Source organism: Trachypithecus francoisi, unplaced genomic scaffold (genome assembly GCF_009764315.1).
Source record: "Trachypithecus francoisi isolate TF-2019V2 unplaced genomic scaffold, Tfra_2.0 Lachesis_group6, whole genome shotgun sequence".
Lineage (NCBI taxonomy): Eukaryota > Metazoa > Chordata > Mammalia > Primates > Cercopithecidae > Trachypithecus > Trachypithecus francoisi.
Window position 1 is genome coordinate 96,416,987 of NW_022681471.1, and position 25,238 is coordinate 96,442,224.

The 25,238-nt window shown below is 39.5% G+C and overlaps 1 protein-coding gene across 11 annotated transcripts in view; it reads left to right on the plus strand.

Annotated features, from left to right (window-relative positions):
- CASK (calcium/calmodulin dependent serine protein kinase) overlaps positions 1-25,238 on the plus strand; it is a 401,591-nt gene that overhangs the window by 113,471 nt on the left and 262,882 nt on the right. For all 11 annotated transcript variants that reach the window (XM_033201840.1, XM_033201843.1, XM_033201848.1 and 8 more), the window contains exon 3: positions 18,934-19,039. In XM_033201840.1, coding sequence (XP_033057731.1) covers positions 18,934-19,039 — 106 coding nt within the window. The remainder of the gene's footprint in view (positions 1-18,933; positions 19,040-25,238) is intronic.

Genomic DNA, 25,238 nt, shown 5'->3' on the forward strand with positions numbered 1-25,238 from the left:
TTCACTCATTAGCAGGGTATTAAGATTGTCCTTTTTTCTTTTTAAAGCTCCAGGATATTCCACTGGATTTAAAATTTTCAAAATCTCATTTGATAAACATTTATTGTCTACTCTGTGTGTCATCTGTCAAGGGTAGTGCATAGCATTGTAGGGTAAACAGAAATGAACAACATATAGTCTTCACCCTCAAGAAACTTACAGAATTTTAAAATACTTTTAAAAATGTGTTCCTCTCTCTGATGTACAGTAGCTGATCCAGTAATAATTATTTTTACCCATCTTCTTTTTAGAGAACAGAGTAAAAATCTTTTGCCATCTATTGTTTCTATGATCTTTAATGTCATTTCAGTAGTATTTATAAGCATTCTAGGAACACATCCCAACATTTAAAATACTTAGATATATGATTGTAAAGTGTGAGGCAGAGAAGTACATCATCTGAATGTATGCTATTTCTAAATATTTGCTATTAATTTTAGTCCCTCTAAATTCAGAATATATCAGACAGTCTGAATTACTATAATTATACCATCCTTTAAAAAACTTGGCACCTCTTTATTCCCAATATTACTCCAACCATTATTATTGTAACATCTTCTGTACCTCACTCACATCTCTGTACTCTTCTCCAGTATTCCTTATTTCTTTAACATCCGTACCTCATAAGGTGCTGAACTTTTCTTTTCTTTTTTTTTTTTTTGAGACGGAGTCTCGCTCTGTCGCCCAGGCTGGAGTGCAGTGGTGCGATCTGGGCTCACTGCAAGCTCCGCCTCCCGGGTTTACGCCATTCTCCTGCCTCAGCCTCCCGAGTAGCTGGGACTACAGGCGCCCGCCATCTCGCCCGGCTAATTTTTTGTATTTTTTAGTAGAGACGGGGTTTCACCGTGTTAGCCAGGATGGTCTCGATCTCCTGACCTCGTGATCCACCCGTCTCGGCCTCCCAAAGTGCTGGGATTACAGGCTTGTGCCACCGCGCCCGGCCAAGGTGCTGAACTTTTCTTTGAAGACTTAGGTGTTGGGGCTGTGGGGGTACTAGCCTAGACTTATTGAAAGCAGCTCACCTATGGTACTTTGTCACAGGAGTGGGTATGTCTGTGCTTACTAGGTACGGTCCTTCCTATCTCTTTGTTGGCTCTTAGGGGCACTCCATCTCTCAGGGTCTTGAGTCTGACTTTGCATCTTTGAATATGGTGTCTCTCCTTAAAGTCATCTTGATTACACCTTGGGTTTTCCTATCCTCCAGTAGTGGCCCTGAAGCCTATCCATGTTATCGTTTGGCTACTCCTGGCTCTTCCATCCTGGACCTGTTAACCTAGTTGCTCTTGAACTTTGCATATAATGCCCCCCTCCTTTTCTCTTTCCCTTATCCCCAGTTGCTCTCTAGGTTTTCTAATTTCTTTTCACACACTATGTGGGGCTTTAGTCAAGCGTAACCCTTGTCCCTAAATCCACAAATATAAAGCTAGGACACGTTACTTGTCTAGTTTTCCTAGAGAAGGAAACTTTTCAGGTCTTTGTATGCTTCCTCATACAATTGTAGGTTGCATCTAGGTTAAATGGCTGAAAAGCAGTGAAGGAACATGTTCAAGAAGTTTCGTATGATTTCACTACGTGAATGTAGATGTGGTAATCTAGCACCTACTGCACTACTTAAAGCATTTCCTATAGTGAAGGCTTCTGAGAAAATGAATACTATTCCTGAATTAGCCTCACAAAAAAACCTTTTTTAATTCAGAAAATTGATTCCATGTTCACTAAGTCAGCATTTTCTCTCTGCAGGCATCGCAGCTAATGACATTAATGAGAACCATGCTATATTTTTTAAAACAAAGGATAAAAATGGGCAAAACTGAGAATATTAAAAGGGAGTTATTTCCAGTGGTCTGTTTGAACATTGTAATTAACCAAGAAATAAAACAAGAAAAGGCCATTTTAATTGTGTTTTTTAGTACTCCATTAACAATGCATCAAGCTCCTTATGAATTGAGACAGCTTAAAATGAGTGCTTATGTTAAAGTAGGAAAGCCATCAGTCTGCAGTACAGAACCTTGTATTTATTAGAGTATCCCAGACCTGAATGAGTATTACCACCATTAGATAATGCTTAAGTGTCTATTTTAACAAAAGGTTTTTTTTTTTTTTTTTTTTTGGTATTATAGAGAACAAACACTAATTGACTAAATAAATGAAGTTTAAACAAGAAATAAAACAGATAGAAATTGTTTGCTTTTGTTGGTGGTGATAGGCTCTTGCAGCCGCAGCAAATTACATCAGCATTGTTACCCTCGACAAGGAGCTTTATAATTTGTAGCATGTGAAATAACCCTTCCCAAAAAAGAAGAGCGCCAGGACCTGTGTTGAACTACTTACAAAGCAAGCATGTCCCTGGTGTCACCTTAGTAGTTTTAGTGAGAAAGATGGGGTTTCTAAGGACACTAGTTCACAGTTGTGCTCTCTCTCTTTTCTGTCTTTCATGCTTTAAGGTTTTTTTGCTCTCTTATTTTAATGTGTGTGTCTCTATGTATGGGCGTGTGAATAAATATACATATGGTGGCACCTATGTAAGAAAATGTTTGAACCCAGCCCCAATTTCAGAGCTCAATATGTCATGGGGAATTCTTGGGAGAATGTGACCAATTGAGGGTTGTTTTTTGTTTGTTTGTTTGTTTTTAAGATGGAGTCTCCCTCCGTCACCCAGGCTGGAGTGCAGTGGCATGATCTTGGCTCACTGCAACCTCTGCCTCCCGGATTCAAGTAATTATCATGCCTCAGCTTCCCAAGTAGCTGGGACTACAGGTGCCCGCCACCACACCTGGCTAATTTTTGTATCTTTAGTAGAGACAAGGTTTCACCATGTTGGCCAGGCTGGTCTCGTACTCCTGACCTCAAATGATCCACCCATCTCAGCCTCCCAAAGTGCTAGGATTGCAGGCATGAGTCACCGCGCCTGGCCAATTATCATAAATATATGCTTTTTAATGGACCATATAGAAAGTTATATTCTGGTTCTTTATATGGTTGGGTTTTACTTTTAAGTAATATAAGCACATGGTTTTAAAAGTCAAATCATGCTACTTCTGACAACAAAAAAAAGCAGTGTCTCTCCTAATTTGTTCCAACTCCACCACTTTAAGCATTTTTGCTGTTTCTTCTGTAACTAACAACATATATTTATATTACTATTTCTTGATTTAATAGTTTCAGATATCATCAGTTATTGCCTTTCTGCTATGAAAGATGTAGCTCTTTTATGTTGTTACCCTCCCACCCCACTTCCAGGTCCCTACTTACTTTCCCTTCCCCACTTTTATAATATTCATATTTTGGTTATTCATATAATGTGACTGTATTTCTTGTATAATTTATTGTTACATCTGGGGTGAATCATTGACTCATTTATTTGATCGCTTAGTTTTTTGTTGTTGTTGTTTTTGACACAGAGTCTCGTTCTGTCGCCCAGGCTGGAGTGCAATGGCATGATCTCGGCTCACTGCAGCCTCCACCTCCTGGGTTCAAGCGATTATCCTGCCTCTACCTCCCAAGTAGCTGGGATTACAGGAGCGTGCCACCATATCCGGCTAATTTTTTTTTATATTTTTAGTAGAGATGGAGTTTTACTATGTTGGCCATGCTGATCTTAAACTCCTGACCTCATGATGTGCCCACCTCTGCTTCCCAAGGTGCTGGGATTACAAGCGTGAGCCACCGTGCCCTGCCCGATTGCTTGTTTTTTTATGTATTATTGCTAATTTATCTGTAGGCTGTCCCACTAAACTGTGTAACTTTCCTCAGTACATTCAACCCCACTGGATAATTTACCACATTCATTGGTTTTCTTGGTGACAGAGGGCCCCCTCCCTGTGAGCCTTTCATCTGTTTCATTCTAAGTTGGTTGCTGTCCTGGCCTACTGGGCTCATCATGAGAATTCCTTTTGCCTTTCATCTGTGCTAGAGTCTTTGTTCCCTAGGTTTCTTGTTTTTTTGCTTTTTTGGTTTTTTTCGCTTCCTTCTTCATTTTGTTAAAGTATGCCCTCTAGTAACTTTCTGAGAAGAGGTACTTTTCTGAGAGACCTGAAAATGTCTTTATATTACTCTACAGTTTGATAGTTTGGCTGGGTGTAGAATTCTAGGTGACAATTTTGAAAATATATAGCATATGGATAAAAGCTTTCATGATGCAACCATACTACTTGGGTTCATATCATACTTAACCAGCTGTGTGTGACATGGGCACATCACATAACCCTTCTGTGCTTAAGTTTTCTCATCTAAAAATCAGGCATAATATCTTGCCTGCCCTTACAGTTATTGAGAGGATTAATTGAATATGTATGTAAAGCACTTAGGGAAGTGCCTGGCCGTTTTTCTCCAAAAGCTTTAATGATATTCTCTTTATCACAGTACCCTAAAATTTTACAATGATATGCTTTACTGTGGGCCTTTTTAAAAGTCATTATACTGAGTGCTTAGAAATATTTTTAAATCTGGAAACTCATTGTTCTTTAGTTCAGAAATTTTTTAAAATGTTTCTTAGATAACATCCTTTTCTCCAGTTTCTTTGTTCTTCTTTTCAGGAGTTGCTGTGATTCAAATAACATAAGGGCTTGTAAGATAGGGCTTCATCTCTAACCTTTTCTTTCCTGTTCCTCTTTCTTTATCTTTTTGCTCTACTTTGAGAGATTTCTTCAACTTGATCTTCTAACCCTTCTGTTTGAGTCTCCTGGTTTAGCGCTCATTTTTTATTTTCAAGGACTTTTTTCTGATGTTTTTCTTTTAACTATTATATAGTTTCATACTCTTCTCTTCATAGGTTTCATATTCTTATCTATCTCAAAGTAGTATATTTTTGAAATTTTCTTTGCCTTATACAGGAAACAGTTTCCTCAGAAAAATATTAAGAGGGAAGTGTTAAATAGGTGCCTGGGAACACTTTGTATATGGGTAAATTCATTATCGGTGATCAGGCAAAGACTAGGCCATTTTTTGAGAGCCTTATGGATATCTGTTATCTGTAGATCTTTTGTTCTTAAGCAGGTCAGTTTGACAGAAGAATCTTCTGATCTTCTGCCTTGGGCTGGGGGTATGTGTGTTAGGAGGAGGAAGGGTACGTGGGGGCATCTAAGTCTGACTGCAGTGGTTCTGAGAGATAAAGGCTAAGGGTCTTTGTTTTAACATGTTTAATACATGGAACTTTCCAGTTAATCCTCTTGTTTAAGTACAGCAGTTCAGTTTGACATGAGCTAGGGGTCTGGTGACCAAAGTCTCCAAAAAGTGGGGGAAGGATAATTTGTTTGGTCAAAGATATCGAAGGTCATACTGCTCCTATAAAGGTTCAGCCAGTCCTCCTGTTATCTGCTCTACCATGCAACCCTGCCCTCAAAGATACCTGGTGCTTCCTATTCCTAGACCTTCCTGGGGGACATTTTGACAGGCATATCAGCGTGCTTCTTACTGGCTCGCCTTATTGAAAGCTTGTGCGAAGGTTCTACAGAAAGCTTGTGTTCAGCTTCTACAAAAAGATGTCAAGAAGGGATTTGATGTGCAAGAAATTTATTGAGAGTGAAAATGAATGGGTAGGGAGCTGGAGGAGGCTGGGACAACCATCACAGGTTATGCAGGTCTGACCCCGTTGGAGGAAAAAGGGAAGAAAAGGAGGAGGATTGGGTAGGAAAATTATTTGACTAAGGTGCAGTTTCAAGGATGTTTTGGTAAGTCCTATTGGGAGTCCTTGAGCCAAAGTTGACCATCAGAGACCCATATCTCACAGGAATTAGTCTGCTTAAGTATTCCTGCTGCTGTTAGTCACCAGCTAAGAGTATTTATAATAGCTGCTTTGAAGTCTTTTCTGCTAATTCCAACATCTGGGCTCCCTCAAAGGCAGTTTCTATTTTCTGCTTTTCTTTCCCCTCCTTTGTAAAGGTCACACTTTTCTGCTTTTTGCGTGTCTCCTAACACTTTGTTATAGCAATGTGGATACTGACACCTTCCTCCACTCCAGGGTTGTTCTTTTTTAGCAACTTGCTGGACTAATTCATTGCAACCTCTGATGTCCCTCTTCAGGACCGGTGTGGTTCTCATTCATGCATTTCTCTGCTACCTCTATTGGTGTTAAACTTAACCGATCGATAGCTGATTGGTCCCTTCTTTTTGACAATGCCCTGTGGTATAAATTACTCCATAGTCTGATCCAATTAAAATTGTGTCCCTTGTCAGAGACAAGTTTTTCTAGTCTTTGAGACTTGCTATACACTTTCCTGAGCAGAATCTCTGCACTATAGAGCAGGAGCTGGGGAAAATGGGGAACTCACTCCTCATTGGCTGTTCCACCCAGATCCTCCCTCTGCAGCAGGGTTTTTGTGTTGCCGGGAAGGAGGAAGTATGAACTGTGCCTCCTTTTGTCTCTGCTGCTGCTCAGTATGGATCTTCCACAGCCCAAAACCAGGGAGTATGATATCTGTCAGTGTTCACCAGGTGCTGAATGTACTCAGAATATTCTTTCCCCTACAAAGTTGAAGGAGATGGGAGCTGCCAGTCAGCTGCCAACACACCTCTGTAGCTCTCTTGACAACACAGAGCTGTGTGGGCAGGGGGGACTGCACTCTACCAGCTTCCTCACCTGATTCCTCTGTTTTTAAGCTGGAGTTTAGGGTAAAGAAATGACTGCTGCCATCAGCTTCTGCCGCTTGCTCTATATAGGCCTTCCACAGCATGGAGCCATGGAAAATGGGATCTGCCAATGTTTACTAGCTGCCAAATCCACCCTGAGTAGCTCTTCCACCTCAAGGAGCGGATCTGCCCTTAGCTGCTGAACTCCTTAAAACAGTTCTTTGGCGAAACAGATCTGTGGGGGGACAGGTGCAGTCCCTGTGCGGTCCCTATCTCAATGCTACAAACTCTTATTCTTCCTATCGAATTTCTGTAGATTCTATTGAATAAATGCTTCTCAATTTGTTGTAAGCCTTTTGATCAGTCTCCAAGGACTTTGAATGATTGTGATTTTGGGCCAGCTAAATATATGTCTCTCCAGGGGAGAGATATCCCTGAGCTCCTTTATACAGCCATTCCAGAAGCCCCACCTAGTTATTGTGGGGTTTTTTTGGGATTTTTTGAGACAGAGTCTTGCTCTGTCGCCCAGGCTGGAGTGCAGTGGCGTAATCTCGGCTCACTGCAACCTCTGCCTCCCGGGTTCAAGTGAGTCCCCTGCCTCAGCCTCCCGAGTAGCTGGGATTACAGGCGCATGCCACCACACCCAGCTAATTTTTGTATTTTTAGTAGAGACAGAGTTTGACCATGTTGGCCAGGGTGGTTTTGAACTCCTGACCTCAGGTGATCCACCTGCTTCGGCCTCCCAAAGTGCTGGGATTACAGGCGCGAGCCACCACGCCTGGCCACAGCTTATTAGTTCTGTGAGTGAGTTACTTAACTGCACTCTGTCTATTCATATATAACATGAACATCATCTGCCTCTTAGAATTATTGTGAGGTTAAATGGGTCAACACATCTAAAATAGAGCCTGACTCATATTTAGTACTCAGTAAATGTTAGCTGATGGTTATTGTTGTTAGACATGTTAAAGGCAAATAGTCATCTCATCTTTGTATTTTATTATTGAGACCAATAATATTGTTTAAAACCAGAGACGCTGGTGAAATGCTGGGTGCCCAACTAGCTATAATGTGATCTTTAGTTCCCTCTAGTGGAAGAAAATTAGATAGGCTCTTTGCATAAACATGCTGCTTTTGGAATTGTGGTCATTTAACCTAATAAAATTACCCCTGAATAATTAACCAAAGACAATATCCACATACATAAATGGATTTAAGAAATTGTTAAAACTTACAATCTTACATATTCTTTCCAAATGAAACTTTTTTGGGGACATGTAATTTATAATATTAAGTAATACAGTATATAAACCAACCAGTGACATAAAAAGTTAGGCATATATTACTGTTGTTTAAAGCAAGTACATTCAGTAGTAGTAGTTTTCCATTTTAACATTCATACCCAGTTATCTGCAAGTAGATGGCATTTCTTGGTCATTCTCTGAGAAGTCTTTAATCATTATGATATACCACCGGAGTAGATTTCCTTGAAGTTTCGGCATTTTTAGCATCCTCTTCCACATAGCATATGCGGTAACAGAAAGATTGCTAGATTGAGAATCTGAGACCTGGGTTCATCTTCCAGTTCTGCTGTGAATTATCTGTGTGACTTTGGCGTGTCTTACTAGGGCCTCATTTTCCTTCAGAGTAAAATTTGAGGATAGAGAGGAGCATGTGATGATGGCTGTCTTAACTGTCACTTCTGTTTCTAACATTCTCTGATTCAGTGATACATACACTTTAACATGAGACAGGAGATGTGTAATAGATGTTGAGTCCAAATTGGGTAAATGGGTCCTGTATGCTTGATGTTGCCTTCTAGCAGGATTCGCAGGCGTGGAAATCACCAGCAGTGGAATAATTTGGTAAATGCCAAGATCTTGAGGCATCTATGGGGGCGGTTGCTAGATTGCAGCAGGGTATGCCTCCCTTAGCTTGGGAGATTGTTAAAGAGAACTTTGAGGCGACGTCTAAGTGGGATCTTGATGAACGAGTAGGGGTTTACCAGGCAGAGAAGAAAGCAAGCACATGGAGTATCATACAGAGGGAACAGCATTTGTTCGGGACAGAGAGCAGGGGGCCGGTGCACAAGCTGCGGGTGGTTCAGGATTGGGGTCAGGGAGGCTGAAGGAAGAAGCTAATGGAAAGGAATGTATAAATGTGTGACTTCAAAAGAAGAAAAGCAAAAGCTAAATTGTTTGACTAAGAAGCAGGAGAGCTAGCTTCTATTTCCAGTTATGCTGTTAAATAGGTCTGTGAACCCTGGTTAAGTTGTTGGACTTAAAAGATTTTTTGGAAGGCTTTCAAAGCCATGCTGAGGGGTTATAATGTCTTGCTATATGGAATGGAGCTCAGTGAAGGTTTTGGAATAATATAATAATATCTGTTTTAGAGTAAAACTATGATGACACTTTAATGAGTCTAAAGAGAAGAAACTAGAGGCAAAGAAACCCATTTAAAGATCTTTGCTGTGATGCAGTCAAGATTTGGTGAGGGCTGAAACTAGGGTAACCGCAGTAAGAGAAAGATAGTTTTGACAGGTGTTGCAGAAATAGAATGGACAGGTTTTGGCAGCTGCATATAGGAAGTAGAGAAGTGGTAGATGGTGGGAAGATGACTCCAAGGGCTGTCTGGAAGATTAATAATCTTGGTAATCAGTAGGCCACACACATACAGCTACGTGGGTTCTGTTTTACTTTTCTTAACTAGTGTGCTTATTATTAAATATTTTGAGTGTGTCTAGTTCTTTCCCCAAATAATCCTACGGTCAACTTGAGGTTTTTTATGAAATACATGATTTCCCAAAAAACTGTAGATGAAAAACTGCAAAGTTAAAGTAGGCATAGAATTACACTATATATAGCAGTGTGGTTTGCTAATAGATGTTCATACTGCTGCCTTCTTGGTGTCAAACTTGGTTTGACTGACATTTGTTAAATATAGGAAAGAATGATTTCTACCAAAAATGGTGAAAGGAAAAGAAAACAAAACTTATTGTGCATGTGCACCATGGCAAGCACTTTCACATACTTTATTAATCATCCAGGCCTAACTACAACCCTCTATAGGAGTTGTTATCTTACTCTTTCTATTTTACAAATGAGGAAACAGATGATCTAAGGTTATACAGCTACTAAGTGATGAAGACAGGAAAGACAGCCGTTTGACTACAAGTCTATTGCCCTATCTATTATATCATAACTGCCTGCCAGCAGAATGTATTCGTGCTTAAAAGGATAGATGCCAGATCTGTGGAAGTAAGGTGACCAGTCATCTTGGTTTGCCTGGGAATGAGGGTGGGTTCTCAGAACCCAGGGCTTTCAACCTGGATAGATCCTGAGTGCCACAACTGAGAAAGTTCCAGGCAAACCAGGAGAGGTTGGTACCCTATCCAGAAAAGTCACTTATATGAAATAAACCATTATCTAGAATGACTTAAATAAGGTATTTACTGTATTTCTTTCCCATAATATTGTGTCATCAATGCTAAGTGACAAATGATTCCTAAGTGAAGAGGAGTTAGGGCCCTGCCTTCCTTCCATCTGTTTGTTTTCACTGACTCTGAGCATCCTGCCTTGCTGCAGTTACACTCAACTATGTGTGAATCAGATACTAGAAGCCTTTGCTTCTAAGTCAGTTTTATTTTATTTTTTATTTTTATTTATTTGTTTGTTTATTTTTAGACAGGGTCTCACTCTCCCAGGCTGGAGTACAGTGGCATGATCTTGGCTCACTGCAACCTCCACCTCCCGGGCTCAGGTGATCCTCCCACTCCAGTCTCCTGATTAGCTGGGAATACAGGCACACGTCACCATACCCAGCTAATTTTTGTATTTTTTGTAGAAACAGGGTTTCGCCATGTTGCCCAGGCTGGTCCCAAACTCCTGGGCTCAGGCGATTCACCTGCCTCAGCCTCCCAAACTGCTAGTATAATTACAGGCATGAGCTACCACGCCTGGTCTCTAACTCAGTTTTTAAGGAAACTTATGCTTTGCCCATTCCAAATTTGATGAAATGGCAGAAGAGCTATTCAGGGAAAAATCAAGCAGGGCTGTCAGTATCCGTGATTTCAAAGTATTTATCAAAACAGGTAACTCGTTTTTCTTGGTCCTTTTTCAAATAAGTGTCACATATTGGTAGTTTTTTTATGATAAATTTGTTTTATACTATTTTTATGAGACTTTGCTGACAAAAGGATTCTGTAGCTGGATGGGGAAACCCATATTATTAAAAGAAAAAAAAAACCTCAGATAATCATTTCACTATGCCATACAGAATTTTTACCTCAGTCGTTCCTTTTTTACATATTGAAACAGACCACAAATTGCTTTCTGGGAAAAGTTTTGGCCCTGCTGTCAGTATTTCCTGGGCTGGCCCCATCCTGGAAGGAGATTTGGGGGAGAAGTGGGTGGTAAGGAAATCTATCCTATCAGCATGTCCTTGTTGAGCTCCTCAGCTATCAGTTAATAAATATAGAAAGTAAATTATAGATAACACAATTATGAAAGTATAAAGCATAGGTATGTGAAGAACATTTTTTTGCTTTGATATATTAGTTGAATTCCCATTTTATTTCAGTAACTTCTCTTTGCTTTTTAAATTTTATTGAAGAACATATGCACAATAAAATGAACCCATCTAATTGTACACTTCAGTGAGTTTTGACAAATGTGTGCATTCTGTCATCCCACAAAGTTCCTTCGGGCTCTAACATGTATGATTTTTAAGACTTTAATATTGAGAAGTAATTGAGTTATGAACTGATATTTCTCTAATTTTCTTTTATAAAGTAAGGAATACCATGTTGAAATAGATGTCTGGTTTTTCTAATAGTAAAATGCCCTGATCTTCCCCTCTTTGGTTTACATTTCCCAAAATGAAAAGCAATACAGCAATTGCACCTTTTAGACAAATTTAGAGCAACGTATTTCTATTTTTGTCATATACAAATTTGTTACACTTACCAGAACTGAAAACTCTTGGGAAACATATTACCAAACCCCATTAATTTGTAAATGCTTAATGCAGTTAAGATTGATTTCTAATTAATACACATTTGCCTATTTAAGAAAATTTTCACATCAGTCAAATATTGAATTAATGATGTGCTGCTTCCTTTCTTTATTCACCTGATTATGATATTTGGGGCCATAGAAATTTTTTTTCTATGAGCAAGAATTCAAAGAAATTAGAAGCTGCTTGGATTTCTCTTTGTGTGTGTGAAAAAAGACAACAAACTGTATAGAGCTAGTAGTGAAACATGTGAAAAAAAAAAATCAAAGAAATTATGAGTTTGCAGTTGACCCAGATTACTATGGGAGCCTGTCTAGGCCTCTACTCTTCACTAGCTGAGGTCAACTTTCGTAAAGGTCAATGAGGAAGATAGCCTCATTAAAGCCAACCTGACCTGTGTTGTTGCCAAAGGCAGCTGGATCTTTATTCTTCAACTTGGTTATTAGATAAAGGTAGAACCCAGCAGGAGAAATTGACTTTGCTACTATAATCCTTCCAAGGTTCTGCTTGGATTCCTTTCTTAAAATATCATTTGGTCATTAATTTCAGTACACTAAGGAAAAATGTGTTGAGTCAATAATGACTTTCATTTACTTATTTTGTTATTAATATTTATTGAAATGGACATATTAATACTTGTCCTAGTTCTTTCTATGATTAGATTAGAATATTCTTTATTTTGATTTTGAGTCCAGGTCAGCTCTTAGCAAATTTTGTTTAACTGTTGAATTTCTAACACAATCTAGACATTGTTTGGAAATTAACGAGAATACTTATATATTTGTTAGGAAAAGAGCAGTATCTAGTTTCTGACTATCACTAGTTACAGTGCAGCTGAAATAAGCCAGTTCTGTAACAGTCTTGATAGCCTGTCATTCAAGTCACTGTTACCATATTAGCACTATTGTGTGATTGAATCTTAGGATGTGTAAAAACTATGCTGACCCAGGAGACACTGTGGTGTGATGTAAAGAGCAAAGGACTTTGGTTATTAGTCCTGCTTCCTCCACTTACTAGCTGTGTGTGATTATATCATGGGCCCTGTACCTCAGTTTCTACCTCTGTAAAATGGGGAGATATATGTGCATATATATGTATGTGTATATGTATGTCATGCAGGGTTATTACAATAACAATTAAATGAGGACTTATAGAGGGACACTTTAAAGTCTCGAAGGTTGCATTAGATTAACGATAGTGAAGAAATTCCAGATTTAGTTATTAAATGATAGATTTGGGTTATTAAAAGAAGCTATAGGATTTCCTTCTGTGAAAGTATTTGTTAAAAACACATCTGAGTTTAGATTCTTTTTGGAATGACTGACATTATAAATATCTGTAAGAATTACAGAAGAACTCACAATCAGGAGAGGATAAGAATTAAAGCAAGTCAACTTATCTAGAGTGGCACCATTCCAATTTGGTAGACACTAGCCATATGTAGTTATTGAGCACTTAAAATGTGGCCAGACCAAATTGAGATTTGCTCTAAGTGTAAAAATACATGCTAGATCTCAAAGACATAGTACAAAAAAGGAATGTAACTTGTTTTATTAATTTTAGTATGATTATATGTTGAAATAATACTTGGTACACATTGAATTGGATAAAATATGTTATTAAAATGAATTTTACCTGTTTTTTTACTTTTTTAATGTGGCTACTAGAAAATTTAAAATTATATACATGGCTTACATTATACTTCAGTTGGATGGTGCTGATGAAAATCTTTATTGAGGGTGCAGTGACTCACACCTGTAATCCTAACACTTTGGAAGTCCAAGGCAGAAAGATTGATTGAGGTCAGGAATTCAAGATCAACCTGGGCAACATAGCAAGACTCTGTCTCTATAAACTATTTAAAAATCAGCTGGGCATGGTGGCACATGCTTGTAGCCCAGCTGCTCAGGAGGCTGAGGTGGGAGCATCCCTTGAGCCCAGGAGTTCGAGGTTACAGTGAGCTATGATCACACCACTGCACTCCAGCCTGAGCAACAGAATGAGACCCTAGCTCAAAAAAAAAAAAAAAAAAAAAATCCTTACTGAATGCTCTTGAGCAAACGAAATCTTAAATTTAGATCTTTTAAGTTCAGATAAAGATAGAATGAAAAATTCTCTAGTTCTTCAAGAAAAGTAGTAGTAAAATAGTACTTTACAGGAAAATTATTTTTAAAACAGACCACTTGAACCAGCTTCCCTAACTTTACCTTACTTGAGGACCAGCGATAGGCAGACTCTGGTGGGATACTTGCTTTACTATTGTTGAAGAGCCCAAACTTTTTAGGAAACTAATAGTAGTTCTAATGCCATATGGCAGGTTGATTTCATTTAAGTTTCTAATTTGAGTTAGAAAATTAAATATTGCTATCTGTATTACTAGTTCCCCTTTTAAAGGGAAATAAATTGATAAAATAAATATAGGCACATAGTTAAATATAAGGACACTAAACACAGAAATAGATTAGTTTAAAATATTTTTTAAATTTCCTGAGAAATTACAAAAAAGAAAGTACAACTTAGCGTAAAGAGGAATGAAATAATGCCATTCACAGCAAGCTGGATGGAGTTGGAGACCATTCTTCTTCTTCTTTTTTTAAATCTGAGACAGAGTCTCGTTCTGTTGCCCTGGCTGGAATGCAGTGGCGTGATCTCGGCTCACTGCAACCTCCGCCTCCCAGGTTCAAGCAATTCTCCTGTCTCAGCCTCCTGAGTAGCTGGGACTACAGATGCACGTCACTACACCCAGCTAATTTTTGTACTTTTAGTAGAGACGGGGTTTCACCATATTGGTCAGGCTGGTCTCGAACTCCTAACCTCAGGTGATCCACCTGCCTCGGCCTCCCAAAGTGCTGGGATTACAGGTGTGAGCCACTGCACCCAGCTGGAGACCATTATTCTAAGTGAAGTAACTCAGGAATGGAAAAACCAAACATTGTATATTCTCACTCGTATGTGAGAACTGAGCTGTGGGGATGCAGAGGCATAAGAATGACACGATGGACTTTGGGGAAAGGGTGGGAGGGGAGGTGAGGGATAAAGGCTACACACTGGGTACAGTATACACTGCTTGGGTGACAGATGCACCAGAATCTCAGAATTCACCACTAAAGAACTTTTCCATGCGACTAAACACCACCTGTTCCACAAAAACTATTGAAATAAAAAAATCTACTCATGGCCAGGCGCGGTGGCTCAAGCCTGTAATCCCAGCACTTTGGGAGGCCGAGACGGGCGGATCACGAGGTCAGGAGATCGAGACCATCCTGGCTAACATGGTGAAACCCCATCTCTACTAAAAATACAAAAAACTAGCCGGGCGAGGTGGCGGGCGCCTGTAGTCCAGCTACTTGGAGGCTGAGGCCGGAGAATGGCGTGAACCCGGGAGGCGGAGCTTGCAGTGAGCAGAGATTGCGCCACTGCACTCAGTCTGGGCGACAGAGCAAGACTCCGCCTCAAAAAAAAAAAAAAAAAAAAATCTACTCATTAAAAAAAAAGAAAGTACAAAGGAGAGTAAAGAGAGGTACCAGTTACTAGTCTGTAAACAAAACAATACTCCAAAATAGAGATGGTAACCCTGGGTCATGTCATTCACAGGGACATTCTGTGCTAACACCTGTAAGCAGTCAGATAATCACAACTTTAAATCATATTTTTATCACCTGCTTTCAAATTCCTTCCTACTTTGCCTCTAGAGTTGATTTGTAGGCAAATAGTGTTTTTAGTTTGCTATATCAGCATAGACTTAATAGCACTTAATACATATATCTTTAATTCACATTCATATTTAGAAATAAACATTTTGAGTTTAATATTCATGGAATCTACAGTTGGAAAGGATATATAATGTATTTGTGTTTTTAAATTGTGCTTTCTATTTGAGCTCTTTAATTTATACTTGAATTCAGGAAAACATGACCACAATTTTTCTAGATCATTGCCCTTATCATTTGAAATATGTTTTTATGTTGTTAGTTTCATACTGTCCAATCAGTGTTCTGATTTTAGTTCTGAAATGTCAGATCCAGTGACATTTAAATTGCTTTGAAGGCTGGTCCCCCAGCAATTCTGCCTTTATTTTGAGAGTGAGTAGGTGATAAGAGACTAGACCAAGGACTTCTGGTTTACCAAATCAAAATGTGTGGCTCAAATGGAGGGGTCTAAAGAGCATCCATTTCCGCTTACAAACTTTCAGTATAACCAATGTATCACATAGCAGATGGTGAATGTGGAGATAAAAATATAATTTAGACTGGGCACGGTGGCTGACACCTGTAATCCCAGCACTTTGAGAGGCCAAGACGGGTGGATCACTTGAGGTCAGGACTTCAAGACCAGCCTGGCCAACACCGCAAAACCCCATCTCCAGGTGCTAACGTTGAACGAACTGATGGATATGAACCACCAGTCCAAGAATCTGTTTAAAGTTCAGACTTACAATAGTGGCAAATAAAAAATCCTCATTTGTCATGGTTTGCTTCCGAAAGAAAAAAAAAAACAAACGTCTCTACTAAAATGCAAAAAATTAGCCAGGCATGGTGATGCACACCTGTAATCCCAGCTACTCAGGAGGCTGAGGCAGGAGAATCTCTTGAACCTGGGAGGTGGAGGCTACAGTGAGCCATGATCACTCCACTGCACTCCAGCCTGGGCGACGGAGCAAGACTCTGTCTCAAAAAAGGAAAAATACAATTTAGTTACATGAAAGAGGCAAAATAGAAAATAAACTGGAAAGAAGAGAAAAGATCCGTTTTAATTGTGGCAAACGCCAATCTGTTTACTTCATGACTCCAGTGTCATAGGATAGAGTTAAAATCAGGCTTTTGATTAGAATAGAGAGGAATGGAAAAATAAAAATTTAAGTTGAAAACAAGATATGAAAGGGTGAGTTCTAATAAAAATGGGAAACTAGAGATAAACATAAAAATGAGTATTAAAAATTTTAAGCTTTTCCTAGAAATAGAAGGCAGAACACTCTTGGAGAGGAAAAATCTGTGCAGGCATGTGATTGATGTTGTCTGGCTCAGCCTGGCCCTCCAGCACACTTGTTAAAAGCTTTCCTCATGGTTATGACTTCCCAGCACAAACCCCACAGCTGCTTCACATCCTCCCCTTCTGTGGGGCCTTCCTAACTACTTTTGGAGATGGAGGCATCTTTCCTGTGCCTCTGATCTCTTCCTTTGCAGTAAACACTGAGCCCCCAGCCCTGCTGTGCTTGGCTCCACACATCCAGCTTCTCGTTAGAATCTTAACACTGCCCTTTCAAACTGATTTGGTAGACTCTGCAGGTACTACATCACCTGTCACTGCCCCATTTCATTGACTGTAAGGGAGTCATTTGTAGAAGTTAGCCGTCAGCCTGCAGATGGTAGGACAAAGGCAGGAGCAGCACCATATTTTCTGACTCCAGATCCTATAGGCTTTTCATCACTACCACTTACAAACACAGAGTGCTTCTTTAAAAAACAAACAACAAGTAAAACCTTCTCTGACCCCACTATTTCTTTCATACTGCCAGATTCTTCTAATATGATCGTGCTCAAACCCAGCATGGCATAATGAAGGACTGCTGACTTTGGAATTGGGCAGGCCAGGGTTCATAAACCTACCCTTATGATAGCTGTGTGATCTTGAACACATTTCTAAGTCTCAATTTCTCCATCCATAAAATACCTACCTCACAGGGTAGTTGGGACATCAGGTGACAGTGACTGTATTAAGTACTTAGCCCAATGAGAGGTGTGATCATTTTAATTGATTATTGCATAATTGTCTCCTGCATACTGACTTCAACCCTGACTCCTCCCCAAAAATTGATCTTGCCCAGAATTCTCATGACCTTTTCTGGCTGAATCTTATGGTCTTTTCTCAGTTTTCAGCCTTCTCCAGCTACTTACAGCTTATTTCCTCTATTCCCTTGATTTTCTTAGTATTATTGATTCTTCCTTTCCTTGTGGCTTCTCTCTTGTCAAATTTTCTGACTTCTTTTTCTCATTCTACCCTTATGTAAGTCAATCTTCTAAGGTTCCATCTACAATCATTGCTCTGTGGACAAGACTAAGTTGAATTAATAAATCAGAAAGGAGATAATGTTATCTATTTTGCTTTGTGCAGTACATCCTTAGCCTTGGTTCTTCCTTACCTATCTCCCTTCTACTTTCTAATATAAAAATGTCACATTGGATTTTAGTCATCAGCAAACAGCTAAAGCCCCAGCGCTATTAGCACTGGATGGCTTTCATTATTCTATTCCATGTAGACATGGCAAGCGATTTCCATGCCCAGACTGTTTTAGATGATGATGATGATGATGATATTAACAACTTTGTTTTCCGAATAGTATTACAGAGCTTACACAGTAGTCTTACATACATTATTTGGATTTGTTCTCCAAAGTAACACTGTGAGGTAGGTAAAGTTTGGAATTATCCAACACTTTTTTTTTTTTTTTTGAGACAGAGTTTCACTCTTGCTGCCCAGGCTGGAGTGCAGTGACGCGATCTTGGCTCACTGCAACCTCTGCCTCCCGGGTTCAAGTGATTCTCCTGCCTCAGCCTCCCAAGTAGCAGGGATTACAGGCACCTGCCACCATGCCTGGCTAATTTTTGCATTTTTAGTAGAGATGGGATTTCGCCATGTTGGCCAGGCTGGTCTCAAACTCCTGACCTGAAGTGATCTATCTGTCTCGGCCTCCCAAAGTGCTGGGATTACAGGTGCGAGCCACCACACCTGACCTCAGCACATTTTATAAATGATATTTTAAAAATTCTGACTTTGACTCTAGGACTAGTGCCTTTTCTGTTTAAACCATACTATTTTTGTTCCTATTCCATATAACTTCCTGATAGGTCTATAAATGCTAGATTTTAGGCTAAAGAATAGACAACATATTTTTATTTAGGGAAAACTAAGAAAAAGAGGTAAAAATCAAAAGAGTAAATTGAGTTATTAGTTTATTAGCAGATCAAGGAAGAGTTACAAATTTGGAGGCTGAGATTTGATTAGAAGAGTTGGGGAAAGTATTTATTTGTGTATTTATTTTGCTTCGGGGGAAAGTATTTATATTAAGAAATGTATACTTTTTTATTAAGAGCTCACTCTATAGTGCATATAGATTTAAGCTTGCAAAAAAATATGAAAAGCTATATTGTCAAAGACTTTAAAGGGTAAAAAGTTAAGCTAAGTTTAAATGGGGGATTTCATCTCTCTAGTTAGAGAAGTATCCATGTTACCATAGATCACATCCATTCATTCATCATTCACTCTAATTGTCTTTTGTTCCTACCTAATGAAGTATGCTGTATGTTTGTTTTACAGATCTAAAGCGGGAAGCCAGTATCTGTCATATGCTGAAACATCCACACATTGTAGAGTTATTGGAGACATATAGCTCAGATGGAATGCTTTACATGGTTTTCGAATTGTGAGTGTGTATTTTAATTCTTAAAGGTTAAAACTTTAAGCAATGTTGGTGTTGGATAATGCTAACACTTTTCTCTTGAAGTTTAACAGTAGTTGTGAACTTCTCTCTCTGTTCAGAAAGACCTAAAGTCACAAGACAAAAGGATTATGTCATCATAAGGTTTACAGTGGCAAAGGAAGCAAAAGCTGGGCATATTCAGTTACTCTCATGCTTTCAGCATGCTTCAGAGAAGAGACTCCAAAAGGAAATCGAGTTCAAAGGGATAGGACTGCAAAATATAAACTTCTGACCAGTAGAAGTCTTAGTGAAGAAGAGTAGGATGAAAGTGGAGGCATCCATGTAGCAAGGACTCTTGGCAACTAAAAATAAGTAATGACAGACTTAGTTTCCTCTTTTGATATAATCACCATATTGCATACAAGGGCAATTTTATAGATCACATTGTATCTTGATTTCAGTAAGTCACTTGATATGTTTGTCACAGACTTTTTGTTGGTAAGATAGAGAATTGTGAGCTAAGGATAGTACAACTGGATCATCCAGCTCTGGTCGGATGATTGTGTCCAAGGAGATTGTATAACGCTTTATAGGACAGCATCCTGCAGGGTTTTATCTTTGATCCTACTCTGTTCAAAATTGTAATCAGGCCGAGAGTGGTGACTCATGCCTGTAATCTCAGTGCTTTGAGAGTCTGAAGCAGGGAGGATTGCTTGAGGCCAGGAGTTCGAGACCAGCCTGGGAAACATACCAAAATCTGTCTCTATTTTTTTCTTTTCAAAAAAAAAAAAAAAAAAAAGTTGTGATCAGTGACTTTGATTAGGGAGAAAAAAAACGGAAGAGATACTAATATTCAAAAGATACCAAGGTCAGAGGGTATATTCATTACCTATTGCTTCATAACAAATGCCCCAAAACACAATGGCTTAAAACAACATACATTTATTATCTCAGTCTCTGTGCATCAGGAATGTGTGTTCCAACTTAGCAGGGTCTTCTAGCTCTGGGTCTCTCACAAGGTGATAATAAAGCTGTTGGCCAGAGCTGAAGTCATTTTGACACTCCACTACAATGTGGATCTGCTTCCAGGCTCACTCACGTGATTATTGGCAGTCTTGCCTTCCTCACAGGCTACTGGACTGAGGGCCACAATTCCGTAAGAGCTGTTGGCCCAAGCCTCCCTTGGTTCCTTATCCGTTGGGCCTCTCCATAGAGCAGCTTACAGCACGGCAGCTGGCTTCATCAGAGCAAGCAAGAGGACAAGTGAGAGTATGAGCAAGACAGAAGCCACAGTCTCATAACCTAATCTCCAGAATTACACACCATCACTTCAGCAGTTAGAAATGAGTCACTAAATCCAGCCCATACACAAGGGGGATGGGATTATACCAGGGCCTGAATATCAGGAGGCGAGGATCACTGGGAGGCATTTCACAAATTGCTCCCTACAAAGGACTAGCTAACACATTGACTGTCTACATCAAAATTCAAAAATATTTTTACAAGTTTGTAGCAAAGGAGCTGACACAAAGAAGGTGAAATTTAAGACCAGTTAATGTTAACTCCATCATTCAAATATGAGTAAGTGCAAGATCAGTGTGAATTTAGTTGTGATTATGTGAAAAAAGATGTAAACATTTTAGTTGTTTGCCACAGCTTAAAAAGCCCTGAATGGAAGGTTATGCTACATTAATTAGGAGTATATAGTATTCAGAACAAAGCCATACTCCCCCGATTCACCCTGGACCATTCATAGTAAGCAGGACACTGGAATGTCTGCAGAATAGAATAACCAGAATGGAAAGGAGCCTGGAAATTGTGTCATAGAGACACAGCCTTCAAAATCTTTTCTGGCAAACTGCTAAAAGAATTTTGAGGCCAGGCGTGATGGCTCATGCCTATAATCCCAGCACCTTGGGAGGGCAAGGCAGGTGGATTGCTTGAGCTCAGGAGTTCAAGACCAGCCTGGGCAACATGGTCAAACCCTGTCTCTACAAAAAATACAAAAACTAGGTGGGTGTGGTGGCACACACCTGTAGTCCCAGTTACTTGGGAGACTGAGGTTGGAGAATCACCTGAGCCTGGGAAGTCAAGCTTTAGTGAGCCATGATTACACCACTGTACTCTAGCCTGGGCAACAGAACAAGACCCTGCCTCAAAAAAAACAACAACAACAACAACAAAAAAGAATTTTGAAAAACGTATGTACCCCTTCACGTATTTTTTAGGTTGATATATAAAAACTTTCATTGTGAGAATATCATTCTCAGTATCTTGAATATTCTTTTAAATATATTTTGTTTGTTTTTTTTTAAACAGTCTCACTCTGTCACCCAGACTGGAGTGCAGTGGTGCAATCTAGGCTCACTGCAACCTCCGCCTCCTGGGTTCAAGCGATTCTCCTGCCTCAGCCTCCTGAATAGCTGGGACTACAGGCATACGCCACCATGCCCGGCTAATTTTTGTGTTATTTAGTAGAGATGGGGTTTCACCAAGTTGTCCAGGCTGGTCTCGAACTCCTGACCTCGTAATCTGCCATACTCAGCCTCCCAAAGTGCTGGGATTACAGGCGGGAGCCACCGCGCCCAGCCTTAAATATATTTTCTACACAACTGTAGAATTGCCTGTTTATCTCATTCACTGTATGGAAAATGTCTGCTATGTGACCTACATGGCAGTGCTAGTCCTTATTGTCAAATCAGTCAGCCAAATCAGACTCATTTTCTGTCAGGGAAAAAAAAATCTGACTTCATTTTTCAAACAAAATTAAAGTGTTAAATGAACATCCCTGTGACACTCATCTTAGTATTGATTATGAATTCTAAAACAGCTTACCATGAATATATTGTCTGGTTCGAGTAAGGTGGCACCTCCCTTTTTTTTCTCAAACTCTCTTTGTTTTGCTTTCAAGGATCTCTCCCTCCCTCAGGGGCTGTGCATTTCCCAGCCGTCTCTTTGAAGTTAGGCTTTTTGGGATGGAGGAGTAGTTTGCCTTTTGGATGGGTAGCTGGAGATGTGGAGATGGGTGATTGTAGATGTGGAGATGTAAAAGAAAAAACAAGCAGACCACAGACTTGTTTACAGACAGATAAAATTATGGAAAATGAAGATATGGAAATTGATTGCCTTAAAAATATCCTACTTCATGTGGCTTCTGGAAGGACTTTGGGTATTCCCAGAGATAACCAAATCCTAGGTTGAAGACCACTGGCGTGGAAGAGCTTTTGAAAAGACTGGGAGGCTTTAGTTATCCACAAATGTATTCATTTTATTATTCTGCTAGAAGAGTCCCCAAAGCAGAAGCCCATAGATAGAACATAATCAATGTCCACAGTTATTTGAAAGATGTCATATAAGACTATATGCTTATTCAAGTGTAGCATCAGAGGCAGTAACTAGAATCAACAAGTGGCAGACGTCACCTCTAACTAAAGAAGACCTTTTTGATGATTAGACTTACTCCATGAATGAAGCAGGCTGTCTCACAGACTATGCAGTTTCTCACTAGAAGCATTCAGGTTGAAGCTGGATCCTTCCAAGGGGCCTGAAGATAAGGTTTTAATTGGACTAGAGCTGGCCTCTACATCCCTTCTAATTTTAAGATATTATAATTCTTTTTTTTTTTTTGAGACAGTGTCTTGCTCTGTTGTCCAGACTGGCGTTGCAGCGGCGCAATCTTGGCTCACTGCAACCTCCGTCTCCCAGGTTCAAGCGATTCTCCTCCCTCAGGCACACATCACCGCGCCTGGCTAATTTTTGTTTTTTTTTTTGAGATGGAGTCTCGCTCTGTCGCCCAGGCTAGAGTGCAGTGGCGCAATCTCGGCTCACTGCAAGCTCCGCCTCCCGGGTTCACGCCATTCTCCTGCCTCAGCCTCCCGAGTAGCTGGGACTACAGCCGCCCGCCACTACGCCCGGCTAATTTTTTTGTATTTTTAGTAGAGACAGGGTTTCACCGTGTTAGCCAGGATGGTCTCGATCTCCTGACCTCAGGTGATCTGCTTGCCTCGGCCTCCCAAAGTGCTGGGATTACAGGTGTGAGCCACTGTGCCCAGCCAAGATATTATAATTCTTTTAAAATTGCTTTTTTGGTTTAATTTTATCCTTTATTCAAGATATCTATTTCTGTCTATATGTATATTTTCTGGGAAAATTAAAAGCAAGTTGGGTTTGTTTTTTGTTGTTTTTGTTTTTTTAATCGTCTCACTCTGTCGCCCAGGCTGGAGTGCAGTGGCACCATCTCAGCTCACTTCAGCCTCCCCCTCCCAAGTTCAAGCGATTCTTTGCCTCGGCTTCCCATGTAGCTGGGTCTACAGGCGCATGCCACCACGCCTGGCTAATTTTTGTTTTTTTTGAAGAGACGGGGTTTCATCATGTTGTCCAGGCTGGTCTCACACTCCTGGCCTCAGGTGATCCACCCTCCTCAGCCTCCCAAAGTTCTGGGATTACAGGTGTGAGCCACCACGCCCAGCCTCCTAAAAAGCAAGTTTTATATACTATATAAAGTAATGATCACAGAAAGCAAATTTTAAAAATTCACCTAAATTTCACCATGTATGCTAATTGTATCAAAGGGGACTTAGTGACAGTGTAGTAGAAAAAAGATCTTTGATTTCATAAAACTGGGTTAGCATCCCACTCTGTCAGTTTTACTAATTATGTAAGGTTGGCCAAGTCTTGTAAGTTCCCTGAGCCTCAGTTTGTTTACCTTCAGAATCTTCCTAAGATTATGAGAACTAGATGAGAAACTGTATGTGACTTCCCTTTGTAAATGGTGGAGTGCTTTACAACTGTAAAGTATTATTTCCAGTGGCTTTAACAAGATAGTTTTAGTCCTCATTGTTGAAGTAGTCTGTATGGGATTTTATGTAACTAATTTTGTATGACTTAGTTGTGATGGAAATAATTCATGGTTGGCTGTATATCGAGATGACCTGCTTAAATGGAATATTTTCCAGTGGCCTGATCCTGGTGTTAACCCAAATCACTAGAACATGGCCTTATGTTTTCTTTTCTTTTCTTTTCTTTTTATTTTTTAAAAGTGTAATTGTGGAAAATTTCAAATGAAAAGAGAGAATAGTATAATAAACCCCAGCATACTGGTCACCAAGCTTCAATAGTTATCAAAATGTTTTTCCTTTCCTATTCTGTTCTTCCTGATGTCTTTTTCTCCGCTGGAGATTTCTAAAGCACTATCATTTCACCTATAAATACTCTCGTTTGTATTTCTAACAGATAAGGATTTTTTAAATGACCGTATTATTATTATACCTAACAAAATCAACAATAATTCCATAATATCACGTCATGATCAGTTGATATTCAATTTTCCCTGATTGAACATGAATTTTAACTGACAGATTTCTAAATTTAGAATTGTTTTATTAGCTGTAGGTACCTGGAAGTAGATTATAAATTCAGTTAAAATAACTTAGTTATTTCTCAAAAGGCCCGGAAACAAAATAGAAATAGAAAATTGTTCTTTTGTATCATTGGTTTGTAAATTCACCTCAACAATTGACCTTACCTAGTTTTTTGCATCCTCCTTATCTCCTGGGTTTCAAACAAACCAAAAATATCGATTACTGTAAGATTTAAAGTCATGTGGAGCAAAAAGCAAAGCCAATGCACTTGTGTATAGTTCCACCTACTGGCTAGGTGAGAGATTGCTTCTATAGCTGCAGTGTAGACTAAGCTACTCCAATTACTTCCATGTGTCTGGCAATAGATGTAATTGCCCCTGGTATTTAGGGGCTCATTGCTCAGGTTATGGGTTATCTGGATCCTTTTTACAGTTTTTGTAACATGACACCCATACAGTGTAGACAATGAAAGTCAAGAAATAAAATAAAATTAGGTCAGTTAGTTTTGTTGTTTATTGGCTACTTAGAAACAGCATTTATCATTTTGGTGGAGAAAAGGCTAGACAAAACAATATATTTGGATTATCAGTGAGTTTCTTAATGTGGTGTCCATATCTGTCTTTGCCACAGACTATGTATAACCAGCACTCCTTTTTTTCTTCCTAAACTGAAGTCACGAAATTATATGGCCCAAGAATGTTGTTTATCATGTTAGAAAATATCTAGTTGATGGCTGGGCTCAGTGGCTTACACCTATAATCCCAGCAGTTTGGGAGGCTGAGGCAGGAGGATCTCTTGAGCTCAGGGGTTTGAGACCAGCCTGGGCAATATAGTGAGACCCT